At 50.4% G+C, this 13674-nt stretch overlaps 1 protein-coding gene across 2 annotated transcripts; it reads left to right on the top strand.

Moving 5' to 3' along the window:
* Positions 1 to 2676: 2676 nt before the first annotated feature.
* Positions 2677 to 6729, top strand: LOC123135547 (transcription termination factor MTERF8, chloroplastic). 2 transcript variants are annotated; one of them, XM_044554653.1, is made up of 2 exons: positions 2677 to 3969; positions 6370 to 6729. In XM_044554653.1, exon 1 carries the CDS (start codon positions 2745 to 2747, stop codon positions 3903 to 3905), a length of 1161 nt encoding a protein of 386 aa, XP_044410588.1. In that variant the 5' UTR covers positions 2677 to 2744; the 3' UTR covers positions 3906 to 3969; positions 6370 to 6729. The 2 variants fall into 2 exon arrangements, with proteins under 2 accessions (XP_044410588.1, XP_044410587.1); XM_044554652.1 differs by having other exon boundaries at positions 2677 to 3977.
* Positions 6730 to 13674: the final 6945 nt, after the last annotated feature.

Genomic DNA, 13674 nt, shown 5'->3' with positions numbered 1-13674 from the left:
AGTAGAGGGGGAGAAACATCATAAGATCCAACTACAATAGCAAAGCTCGGGATACATCAACATCGTGCCATAGAGGGAACACGAGAGAGAGAGAGAGAGAGATCAAACACATAGCTACTGGTACATACCCTCAGCCCCGAGGGTGAACTACTCCCTCCTCGTCATGGATAGCGCCGGAATGATGAAGATGACCACCGGTGATGGGATCCCCCCTCCGGCAGGGTGCCGGGAAGGGCTCCCGAGAGGTTTTTGGTGGCTACAGAGGCTTGCGGCGGCGGAACTCCTGATCTATATTCTGTTCTGGAAGTTTTAGGGTACGTAGGTATATATGGGTGCAAGGGGTACGTCGGTGGACCTCCGGGGTGCTCACGAGGCAGGGGGCGCGCCCTAGGGGGTGGGCGCGCCCCCCACCCTCGTGGGCAGCCCGGGACTCCCCTGACGTGCACTCCAAGTCTATCAGGTTGCTTTCCTTCCAAATATAACTTCTCCAGTTGATTTCGTTCCGTTTTGACTCTGTCTGATATTCCTTTTCCTCGAAACACTGAAATAGGCATAAAACAGCAAATCTGGGCTAGGCCTCCGGTTAATAGGTTAGTGCCAAAAATAATATAAAAGTGGATAATAAAGCCCAATATTACCTAAAACAGTAGATAAAGTAGCATGGAGTAATCAAAAATTATAGATACGTTGGAGACGTATCAAGCATCCCCAAGCTTAATTCCTTCTCGTCCTCGAGTAGGTAAATGATAAAAAGAGAATTTTTGATGCGGAGTGATACTTTGGCATAATTTCAATGTAAATCTTCTTAATCATGGTATGAATATTCAGACCCGAAAGATTCAAAACAAAAGTTCATATTGACATAAAAGTGATAATACTTCAAGCATACAAATCAAAGCAATCATGTCTTCTCAAAATAGCTTGGCCAAAAGAAAGTTATCCCTACAAAATCATATAGTCTGGCTAAGCTCTATCTTCATCACACAAAGTATTTAATCATGCACAACCCCGATGACGAGCCAAGCAATTGTTTCATACTTTAATAATCTCAAACCTTTTCAACTTTCACGCAATACATGAGCGTGAGCCATGGACATAGCACTATAGGTGGAATAGAATGGTGGTTGTGGAGAAGACAAAAAAGAGAAGATAGTCTCACATCAACTAGGCGTATCAACGGGTTATGGAGATGCCCATTAATAGATATCAATGTGAGTGAGTAGGAATTGCCATGCAACGGATGCACTAGAGCTATAAGTATATGAAAGCTCAACAAAAGAAATTAAGGTACTTTTGGCTTTGTCTTTTGGCTTATTTAGAGACAAAAGCCAAAGCCAAAGCTGAAAGCACATAAATAGGTACTTTTTGGCTTATAAGCCAAAGTGAAGACACCAAGTAAAAGCCCAACCAAACACCCTCTTAAGCCTGCCAGTAAAATCACCCCTATGTATATATATATCGATGCATTAGATGCATCTACACATGGACATGTCTGCTTATGCTTATACGTCCTTTAGTACCATGCAAAGAAAAGGCAGTGGCATATCATTGTGCTCTATACTCAAAGTTAGTAAAAATCATCTAAAATGCTTTCAAAAAAATGTTGTGGATAACCATCTTTTGTACTCCCTCCGTCCGGAAATACTTGTCGGAGGAATGGATGTATCTAGATGTATTTTAGTTCTAGATACATCTATTTTTATGCATTTCTCCGACAAGTATTTCCGGACGGAGGGAGTACGTTGTTAACAATGACCAAAATATGAACTTTTTATAAAAGGCAGATTACTAAGCATTGGATGAAACTACTATGTGGTCTAGTGGGTGATATTAGGACAATTTCGGTTGATCCTCTACATGGAAAAAGGAAGTATGTTTATTACTACAAAAATTGTAAGAAATAATCTATAATAATGTAAAAAAAATCATGGTTTCCATATATTGTGCTTGCTATAAAAATGGTAGGCATAGTTAATAACTTATAAACAAGAAAGAAATAAAAACATAACAAAAATTGGAGCAAATTATTTTTGTAGTACAAAATGGAGCTTCATTAAAATGATCCCAGTAAATAATAAAATAACATGTTTATGTCTCACTAATTCCAGTTCATTTGAGCCTACAACACTCCATCAAAACATTTTACAACCACTTGTTTTATCCACTATCATGCCTGTATGCGGAGTTCATTGTTGGCTACCATTTCCTAAACTTAAAAATACTAATCTTATTTTGGTGCTGAACATGCACTGACCACTAACTATTGTTTGTTGCGTGACATTTTTCTAATAATAAAGCAAATTAATACGGTGTACTCTCCTATATGTGCATGAGCATGATACCTGCATGATGAAATGGCCCGTAACAACATACAAAAATATACAATGTATTTTCCTCATTTTTTTAATACATAATATGCCTACATGATTCGAAAAAACATAGTTCATAAAATAATAAACATTACTATGATACCAAACTGGAATGTAGATGGGAAATTTAAAACAGAGTCATGCTTGTTCTTTCGAAAGAGGAACCCATTTCCCTCGGAAGGAAGAAGATGGCAGGCTAGCCCACTCAACGATTGCATGAGCCCAAACAACGGATTCGGCCCAGCAAAAAAGCGAACATTAACTGTACGGGCACGGCCTGTTACGGCAGGCAAGCAAGCAGACGAGACGCAGCTGCAACCTACCCCAAATCCCTCCGCCATCGCCGCCGCCGCCACCGCCACCGCCGCCGGCGCCATGCTCCGCCTCCGGAGCTGCATCGTCTCCCACCTCCTCTCCACTCCGGCGGCCTTCAGCGTCACTTCGCCCCACCGCCTCCTCTCCGCCGCCGCGGCCCCCATTTCCCCGAGCCAAAGCCAACGCTTCGCCGTGGAGGAGTACCTCGTCGACGCCTGCGGCCTCACCCGAGCCCAGGCGCTCAAGGCCTCCACGAAGCTCTCCCACCTCAAGTCCCCCGCCAACCCCGACGCAGTGCTAGCCTTCCTCGCCGGCCTCGGCCTCTCCGGCGCCGACATCGCCGCCGCCGTCGCCAAGGACCCGCGGCTGCTCTGCGCGCGCGTGGACCGGACCCTGGCCTCCAATGTCGTCGGGCTCACCGGCCTCGGCCTGTCCGGCTCCGACGTCGCGCTCCTCGCCACCATCGCCGGCGAGCCCTTCCGGTTCAAGTCCGTCGTCCCCAAGCTGCAGTACTACCTGCCCCTCTTCGGCTCCTCCGAGAACTTCCTCCGGGCCCTCAGGAAGAGCTCCCACCTGCTCACATCCAACCGCGACAGGATCGTCGAGCCCAACGTCGCGCTCCTGCGGGAGTGCGGGCTAGCTGCTTGCGATATTGCCAAGCTGTGTATGGTCGTGCCAAGGATCCTCACCGCGAATCCAGAGCTTGTCCGGGAGATGGTGGCATGCGCCGAAGCTCTAGGCGTGCCCCGCGGCTCTGGGATGTTTAGGCAAGCGCTGCAGGCCGTCTCGTTCAAAAGCGAGGAGAAGATCGCCGCCAAGGCGAAGTTTTTGAAGAAGATATTCAAGTGGTCTGATGCCGAAGTGAGCCATGCTGTGTGTAAGGCTCCGATTGTGCTGAGGAAGTCAAACAGCTCGCTGCAGCAAAGGTCCGAGTTCTTCCTGTCCGAGATGGGGCTGGAACCGGCGTACATTGCTCATCGCCCGGCATTGCTCTCTTACAGCATGGAGGGCCGACTCAGGCCCAGGTACTATGTTATCAAGTTCCTTAAGGCAAATGGATTGCTAGGTCAGTACCGGGACTACTATAATATAGTCATGCTGAGCGACAAAGTATTTATGGAGAGGTTCATACGTCCTCACAAGAAGGCTGCACCACGCCTCGCTAAAGACTATGCAACTGCTTGCAAAGGGGAAGTGCCAGCTAATTTCAGATTTACATGAACCAAGAAGAGGCTATGGAAATTTGTAACATGTGTATGGCGCAACAAAGTTTTCACTCTGCATTGTATGCTGGTAACTCTTGTCCCAGTATTCATTGCCTAACTTGATGTTGGCTATATTTGATAGTATAATATCCATGACATGCCAGTTTCGTCATTGCTAATTCTTGATGTAACTGACAACTTGATTCCTGAACCCCGATATGATGTTCTTGTTATTCCTTAGAGTTGATTTTTGAAAATGAGAAGTCTCATATGTTTGTGTTTCTAACTAATGTTGGGGATCATGGAAATCGGATGTGTGCGTGGACCAACTTTTGGATCAAACCAGGACCCAGAAAACCAGACATAACAGAAGAGCCCTTTGTCGTTTTCCACTAAAAATATCAGCGTGATCTGCTTTCATGGCAACATTTATTTAGAATGTCCTGTTTTGGTTTCATTGTATTTTCTGTCCCATCATATTTCAGGTAGTACTAAGCTTGCAGTTCAATGTTCAGTATTTAGATTATGCTTAGAAATACTTCGTCAGTTAGTACTAACTACCAAGTTTGCAGTTCAATGTTCAATATTTTGATTATGCTTAGAAATATATTTCTAATGGACGTCTTTTTTCTTAACCTTTTGTTTTCTTTCCCCTTATTGTTCTAAAGATTCATCATCTTTTTTTCTAAATATCATAGTTGACCTTTCTTTAGTTTGGAAGCTTTCAAATTTGAAAACGTAACCTAGGTGGGACTAATCCATGATCTACAAATGAATTAGTTTTATCATTTACATAGTTCATTAATCTTCAAAACAAACCAATGGAGGTGCCATGAATAACAAGGAAATCCAATGAAATTTGAACTAACATTTGTTATTGGGAACATATGAAGAAGAAAAGGATACAAAGTTGTTCCGCTACAACCTACAGCTTGCATGGAGCCAGATGTCTTTTCTTCATATCTATCTACTATTCAGTGATTGCATATGTAACACCGTTGTTCACAAAACCAGATACATATGTTTCGGCAGCAAAAGTAGCCAGTATGAAATCGTTGGTTTAGTATCTATTTCGCAATGCCACAAAATTCAGCCCAATTTGTTGCTTTGACATGACACTAAGACCTTCGACCCGTTATCCATCCTGACATAAAAAGTGGCAAATTATATTGTTTAGCAATTAGCAATGTCTTCCAACTGAACTAGTCGCACGACTAGTCCATGTGTCAGCTTTTAATCATTGGTGTTTAGTGATGTAAGTATGTGTTCTGATTGTGCTTAATGAGCAACAGGGGTAACTATCCTAGCTACTGTTACCATGCAATTATATGCAAACATTTTGCTTGTTAAATCACATGACAGATTACGACCATATCAATCTGAAAAGGAAGAGAAAAATGAGAAATAGTATCTATCTATTCAGTTAAAACAAAATATTAATTCATCGCGGTGACTCCAACTCGCTTTCTCAGCCGTTGGATGAAGTGTGCCACTGCCCTGTTGCCTCTGCATAGCTTCAGCAGATTTGGGTTGCTGCTGTTAGTTTTTTTTATTGCTCAGTGACTTGAACCGAGGTAAGTTTAACTTTCTTTTCCTGAACTTCATGATCGATACAGAGAGCTTAAGGGGCGCGAGAGGAAAAAAAAAGGAATACTTAGGCAAGATGTACGTGCTTGTGTTGATCAGTGCTTTTATATTTATATGGATGAGTTTGTAGGATATTAGGTTCAACTAGGATGTATTCTGAACCTGTTGCCACTAGGAAAAATTCACTCTACTGTTCAGATTCATAAAATTTCCTTAAAAGGGTTTTTATATAATCACAATTGGAGGTTGAGATAGCTTGATATTTTCACTTGGATTAGACTTACGTTTACTAAAACATATCCTATGTTCCTACTGCATGTTCGGCATATATGGTTTGTCAGTCTGGTCGAGCATATTAATGTATCAGCCAGACTGTAGGAAGAACATGATTCTTCCACCCAGAGACTGGGTGGTTGTTTCAGAGCACTGCAGCTATTTTCTCCCTTTCAAAAGAAAACAGTACCCACATCACATATAGATACAGTTACTTTTCTGTAATGCTCACGAAACAGGAGACGTTATTCCAGTTGATTACGTAAAATACAATCGTTTATGCGAGTGGATTGGGAACCATGGCCGTTTGGCTGTTGGTAGGAGGATATTCTTTAAGCCGCGTCGCACTATATATAAGTGGATCATATGTAATAGAACCCAAACATGGCCAAGTGTATAATTCTTGTGTGAGTAGATCATATCATGCCAAATCAGCCTATAACGACAGGAGTAACAGCGGGGCGGTTTTTGTGCGGCGGGTTTCTTACTTTTGTCCTGCTTCTTTGTGGTTCAATCGGTTTTCGTTGAATTTGTGCGCACATCTTTTAACTATCCAAACCAAAAGCAGGAACTTCTGATCCCCATATGTGATGCTTGTGTGTTCATCATCTACTGGGCAGGTCTACACAAGCAAGAGGATGCGTAGAGGGTGGTGGCTAGCGCGGGCACGTTGCTCACCGAAGAAAATAATGATCTTCAAAGATGCTGATCCTACAAATTTGAGGCCTGGAGGTTTGTTGCATTGCGGTTTCTCAAATTTCGCTTGTTTGGTTGTGTTGTCAAAAGTCGCTGGCTTTTGCATTGCGATCGAGCATGGTGTTGGATTTGTAACCAGCGGCCATTTACTTAGTATTATTGTTCATTTCATTTTGTTCTCATGTAAGAACGTCAGTTAGCCCCTTTGGGCAACACCTCTGCCCGTTAAGCAACAATAGTGGAGCTCGACAGCTTGTAGCGAGTGTATGGCCAAAATGTCAACCGGTCACAGTGCATGAACATTTAGCACATCTAATTTTTAGATTTTATACTTCATCCTATCTGGTAGGACTAGGGTTCCTACCAGGCCTCCGGCGTAGGTTGTATGGACAGGGAGGAGGGGGACGGAGGCTGGAGCGGGCGCGCCGGCGGTCGGGCGGCGGTCGGGCGCCGTCGCGGCTAGGGTTGGGAGAGGCGGCTAGGGTTCCGGCTCCTTGGGGAGCCGGGCAACAGAAGATTATAATATCTTTATTGCTTGATCTCAAACGGTGTCTTACAACTAGTATTTATAACTTTAGCCTAAGATAACTTGCCTAAGATAACTTGCGGGACAAGCCCCTAATACTAATGCCCGGTGGGCCTCTTCCTGGTATAGACCTGTCCGGTCATAACATCTCTCCCCGCCTGCGCAAACAGCTCGTCCTCGAGCTGAAAGTCTGGATAGTGTTGGCGGAATTCGTCACGCTGCTCCCAAGTAGCCTCCTCCTCCGGAAGGCCCGCCCACTGAATGAGGACGAACCAGACGCCATGACGGAGCTGCGCCTGCAACACCTTTGCTGGCTCGGGAAGAATGCGACCATCGGCGATTGGAGGAAGCGCCGGAGGAGCCGCCGGTGGCTCGCCACGGAAAGGCTTGAGCAGCCCAACATGGAAGACGTCGTGGATGCGAGCGCGGGCCGGAAGCTGAAGACGATAGGCCACCTTCCCAATGCGCTCCAAGATAGGGAAGGGCCCGGCGTAGCGAGGGCCGAGCTTGCGCTTCGCACGCGGATCGAGTGACTGCGTAGAGCGGTGGAGAAGACGCAGCCACACCCAATCACCCACCGCAAACTCCGCCTCGCGATGATGATCGTCGTAGTAGTGCTTGGCCAGCTGTTGTGCCTGAAGGAGACGCTGACGAACCTCAGCAAGCATCTCGTCACGACTGCGGATAAGGTCACTTGCAACCTCCGTCCGAGCCGTCTCCGGGTCCACCGGAAGTATAGGCGGGGGTGGGCGACCATAGACCACCTCAAACGGCGTCGCGCGCAGGGCGGAGTGATAAGAGGTGTTGTAGCAGTACTCCGCCCAAGAGAGCCAATCGACCCAAGCGCGAGGCCGATCACCTGTCACACAACGCAAATACATGGCAATGACCTTGTTAACCACCTCAGACTGACCATCTGTCTGAGGATGAAACGCCGTACTCAGGCGAAGCTGGACACCCGCCATCCTGAAAAGGTCGCGCCAGACATGGCCCGTGAACACTGGGTCCCGATCACTGACGATCGAAGCAGGGAACCCGTGGAGACGGACGATGCCGTCGAAGAAGGCCCTGGCCACTGACGCCGCCGTGTATGGATGGCCGAGCGCGATGAAGTGGGCGTACTTGGAGAAGCGGTCGACCACTGTGAGAATGACCGACTTGCCGCCCACCTTGGGAAGGCCCTCGATGAAGTCCATGGATATATCCGTCCAAACCTGAGACGGCACCTCCAAAGGCTGAAGTAAACCAGCCGGCCTCAGGGTCTCCGTCTTGTTGCGCTGGCAAGTCTGACAAGACCGAACCCAGTCGCGGACCAGGGCGCGATCGCCAGGGATGTAGAAGTCGGCGCGAAGACGATGGAGGGTTTTCTGCACACCCTCATGACCCGCCGAGTGGGCGAGCTGTAACACCTGGTGACGGAGATCATCATGCGCCGGAACAAAGATCCGGCGCCCATGGAGAAGCAGTCCGTCAGAGAAGCGCCAAGGCTCCTCCAGGTCGCCGGCCGTGAGCTGCTGCTGAAGAAGGACGGCATCGTCGGCCGTCGCAGTGGCGCGGCGAATGTCGGCGAAGAGACCGAACGTCGGCCCGGAGCGGATGCACAGGGCCGCCCCGGTGGACTCGTCGGTGGAGGGAGCGAGGTCGGAGTCGCGACGGGACAGCGCGTCGGCCACGATGTTAAGACGGCCCGGCCGATACTCGACGGAGAAGTCGAAGCCGAAGAGCTTGCTGATCCACTGGTGCTGCGGCACGGTCGATAGCCGTTGGTCCAGCAAGAACTTCAGGCTGTAGTGGTCCGTGCGAATGTGGAAGGATCGTCCCCACAAGTACGGCCGCCAATGACGAACGGCCTGTACGAGGCCAATGAGCTCCCGCTCGTATGCCGCCAGCTTAAGATGGCGCGGAGCGAAGGGCCGGCTGAAGAAAGCGAGGGGCCCATCGCCTTGATGAAGCACGGCGCCGAACCCGGCGCCCGAGGCGTCACAGTCCACCACAAACGGGCGGTCGAAGTCGGGCATCTGGAGGACGGGGCCTGTCGTGAGGGCCCCTTTGAGGGCCTCGAACGCCGTCGTCGCCTCGTCGTCCCAGGCGAAAGCGTCGCGGCGAAGCAACCGCGTGAGGGGCGCCGCGATGAGCCCGAACTCCCGGATAAATTTCCGGTAGTAGCCGGCGAGGCCGAGGAACCCGCGGAGAGCCCGCGGCGAGTGAGGCGTCGGCCATGCAGAGACGGCCGCCACCTTGTCGGCGTCCATAGCCACCCCGTCGGCCGAGATGACATGGCCGAGGTAGGCGACGGTAGGTGTCCCGAACGAGCACTTCGAGCGCTTAAGGTGGAGGTGGTGCGCCCGAAGCTCGTTGAAGACAATGGCGACGTGCTGGAGGTGCTCGGCCCAGGTGGCGCTGTAGATAAGAATGTCATCAAAGAAAACAAGCACAAACGCCGTAAGTAGGGTCGAAGGACGTCGTTCATCAGGGCCTGGAAAGTCGCCGGGGCGTTGGCGAGGCCGAAGGGCATCACCAAGAACTCGAAGTGGCCATGGTGGGTGCGAAACGCCGTCTTGGCGATGTCGTCTGGATGCATGCGCACCTGATGATAGCCCGAGCGGAGATCGAGCTTGGTGAAGAAGCGCGCCCCATGGAGCTCATCCAAGAGCTCGTCGACCACCGGTATAGGGAACTTGTCCTTGAGCGTGAGCGCGTTCAGGGCGCGGTAGTCGATGCAGAAACGCCACGTGCCGTCCGTCTTGCGGACGAGAAGCACCGGTGCGGAGAAGGGCGACGTGGAGATCCGGATGATGCCTGCCGCGAGCATAAGGGCACACTGTCGCTCCAACTCATCCTTCTGCAGCTGCGGGTAGCGGTAGGGCCGAACCGCCACGGGGGTGGAACCCGGTACAAGGTGAATATGGTGGTCGTACACCCGGGCGGGCGGAAGACCCCGAGGCTCGTCGAAGAGATCGCTGTGCTGCTGCAGAAGGGGATCCAGCAGGGGGTGCTCGGCCTCCTGGGACGCGGCGGCCAGCTGGAGGTGTGGCACGGCCGGCGCGGCGCCCCCAAGGCCGTCCCACCGGATGCGGCGGCCTAGCCGCCAGAACGTCATCGTGAGCACGTCGAAGTCCCACAGGATGGGCCCGAGGGTCCGGAGGAAGTCCACCCCGAGGATGAAGTCGAAGCAGCCGAGGTCGATCCCTGCACAGGTAATGGAGAAGTGCTCGCCACAGATGGAGATGGGAACGTCGCGGGCGAGCCCATGACACTGGAGGCGATCACCGTTTGCCACCGTGATCCGCAGGCGCTCCCCGCTCGTGGTCGGCAGTGCTAGCCGACGCATGGTCGCCGCGGGTAGGAAATTATGGGTGGAGCCAGTATCCAGCAGGGCCACCAGCCGCTCGCCATGGACCGTCACCGGTAACAGCATGGTCCGCTCGCCACGGATGCCGGCAAGAGCGTGGAGGGAGACGACGCACGCCGTTGCCGTAGAATCCGCGGGCGCGTCCGCGGCCGCCGCGGGTGGTGGCTCGTCGGTCGAGTCGTCCGCCTCGGTGTAGTCGACCGTCTCCAAGTAAAATAGGCGGGGGCAGACATGGGTCGGCGAGTAGGGCTCATCGCAGTTGAAGCAGAGGCCCTGACGGCGACGCTCCTGCTGCTCGGCCGGGGACAACCGACGGAAGGTCCGGGTGGTGGCCGAAGAGGTGGTCGCCGAGGCTGGAGGGGGCCGGCCAGGTGATGGTGCGGGTCGACTGGGAAGGCGGCCGCCCCGGCCGGCCGGTTGCTGTAGCGCCTGAGCCCGCTGCTCGAAGGCCCGGGCGTAGTACATGGCCGTCTGGAGGTCGGGGGGATCCCGGAGCTCGACGTCCACGCGGATATGGTCTGGTAATCCGCCCACAAATAACTCGGCGCGCTGAGTCGCGGAGACGCCCGGCGCATGGCATGCCAGGGCCTGGAAGCGGTCGGCGTAGTCCTGCACCGTGGATGTGAAAGGCAAACGACCGAGGGCCGCCAATCGGCTCCCGCGGATAGGAGGCCCGAACCGGAGGAGACAAAGCTCCCGGAAGCGCTCCCATGGTGGCATGCCGCCCTCGTCCTGCTCGAGGGCGTAGTACCAAGTCTGCGCCGCGCCTCGGAGATGATAGGACGCGAGCCAGGTGCGATCCGAAGCGAGCGTCCGCTGCCCTCGAAAAAACTGCTCGCACTGGTTGAGCCAGTTGAGGGGGTCCTCCGTGCCGTCGTAAGTGGCGAAATCCAGTTTGGCGAAGCGAGGGGGTGTCGGACCACCGTGCCCGGGGGCTGCAGTAAACGGCAGCGCATGTGCTGGGTCGGGTATCTCTGGGGCGTAGTTCGCCGAGCTGGAGGGACGATCAAATCGGAGAGAGGGCATCGGGTGTTCCGGCGCCGTAGTATACACCGGGTCCGGAGACGAGCCGGTCGCCCACGCGGGAATCGGCGAAGGCGAGGACGGAAACTGCACCTGGTGCAGGGGCCGACCAGTAGGCCGGGACGCGGGTGGTGGTGCTGGCGATGGCGGCGGCCTGGTGGGCGGCCCGGCCTGCGTCGTGGGGGCCGGCGGTGGCGCCGGGAGGGACTGCTGAGGCGGGCCCCCCAGCGCTGCGGCGGTGGTCGGCCACGCTGGCCAAGGCGTTCCCGCGGCCGGGTAGTGCGGCAGCAGGAGCGGCGGCGGGGGCGCCCCTCCGTAGGGCGCCTGGAAGGCCGGGGCGGGCCACTGTAGCGGCGGCGGCCCATAGGCGGTGGTGGCGGCGTTCGGTGGCGGGGACTGGTGCCCGGCGAGGTAGAGGCTGATGCCTCGGACGGCGTGGACGAGCTCCCGCAGGGTGCCCGACATCTCCTCGGGCGTGAGGAGCGGGGGCGGATCCGCCGTGGTGGTGACCGGCGCCGGCGCGGTGGTGGTGACGGTCCCGGACGTGATCGCCGTCATCGGCGCGGAGGTGGCCGGCGGCAGCAGTGGTGGGGCGAGGTAGATGGCAGCGGCGGCGGTGATGGAGGAAGCGACATGATCGGCCTGGTGTCTCTGGATACCAAATTGGTAGGACTAGGGTTCCTACCAGGCCTTCGGCGTAGGTTGTATGGGCAGGGAGGAGGGGGACGGAGGCTGGAGCGGGCGCGCCGGCGGTCGGGCGCCGTCGCGGCTAGGGTTGGGAGAGGCGGCTAGGGTTCCGGCTCCTTGGGGAGCCGGGCAACAGAAGATTATAATATCTTTATTGCTTGATCTCAAACGGTGTCTTATAACTAGTATTTATAACTTTAGCCTAAGATAACTTGCCTAATATAACTTGCCTAAGATAACTTGTGGGACAAGCCCCTAATACTAATGCCCGGTGGGCCTCTTCCTGGTATAGACCTGTCCGGTCATAACACTATCCATATTATTTGTCGCTCAAACATATGTATCTAGCATTGAACAGATGTGCAAAATGATCTTATATTATGGGACAGAGTGAGTACATAATAAAATATAGGTTTTGCCATGTTTATTTAAAAAATGATACTCCTATACAAGAAAAATTCAAAATTATAATAGAGTGTTGAACAAATATTCTTCCCAACAAATGTTTTGACTTGTGAAACTTGTTTTGACTTGTAGAAGTGTCCTGGGTGTAGAAGCTTCTTTCTTGACATATTTCTTAGTGTACACAAAAATGATCATTTATGTATATTCGTTTATGTTCAATAAAATTATGTATAAAATTTGTCCATGTATATCAAATATATTTTTTATTGTACTTCCAAAAAATAGTGCATCGGGAAAAGAGCAAAAAATATATTATGAAACCTATATTTTTCCAAAATAATAGAAATATTACTATTTGGAACAAAGTACCTGTTAGTGGAAAAAAATCTCCACTTTTATAAGTAGTGTCAAAGAAAAAGATCCAGCTGGTTTGAAGTCCTCACGAATGTGAATTTGATTTCTTATTGTTTCAAAAAACAGAAATCGTTTTAGGGGCTTCCCATACCGCACTCTTTAAAAAATGCAATCAAAAATATTGCACAAAAGTAAATATATAGAAAATGGACCAAAAATAGGGGAAATAATAAAATGATAACTAGGAAAGTGAAAACAAAAAAGATGGATAAACTGTTAAGTAGTTAAAGAAATACGAGAAAATAAATAAAAATGAAAAACTAACATATTGCACAAAAGTAATTACATAGAAAGATGGACCAAAATTAGGAAAATAATAAAAGGGTAACTAGGAAAGTGAAAAGAAAAGAGATGGATAAACAGTTAAGTAGTTAAAGAAATAAGAGAAAATAAATAAAACTGGAAAACAAATTTATTGCACAAAAGTAAATATATAAAAAAATGGACCAAAAATAGGAAAATAATAAAATGGTAACTAGGAAAGTGAAAACAAAAAAGATGGATAAACAGTTAAATAGTTAAAGAAATATGAGAAAATAAATAAAAATGAATGAAAAACAAAACAAAAGTAGGGAAAAAGAAAACCTCATGCTAACTAAACTGGACCGAACACAATACAACAAAAGTGAATGTGGAATATCATTATTCCCATGATGAGGGAGAAATTTTTTGTCTAAACATTCGACTCACAAAAAAGCAAGACATGAAGGCCAACTGGCCGAAGCACAAAGGTAGGCCCATTAAACATCATAGTTTTTTGTTAGAACAGTGTTAACACAAAGGTAGGCCCATCAAAACCCACGGTCCAATAGAGCCCACGCA

This window comes from Triticum aestivum, chromosome 6B (assembly GCF_018294505.1).
Source record: "Triticum aestivum cultivar Chinese Spring chromosome 6B, IWGSC CS RefSeq v2.1, whole genome shotgun sequence".
NCBI classification, from domain to species: Eukaryota; Viridiplantae; Streptophyta; class Magnoliopsida; order Poales; family Poaceae; genus Triticum; species Triticum aestivum.
Note: the sequence above shows the minus strand (reverse complement) of the source record. Positions and strands in the feature narration are given on the sequence as shown.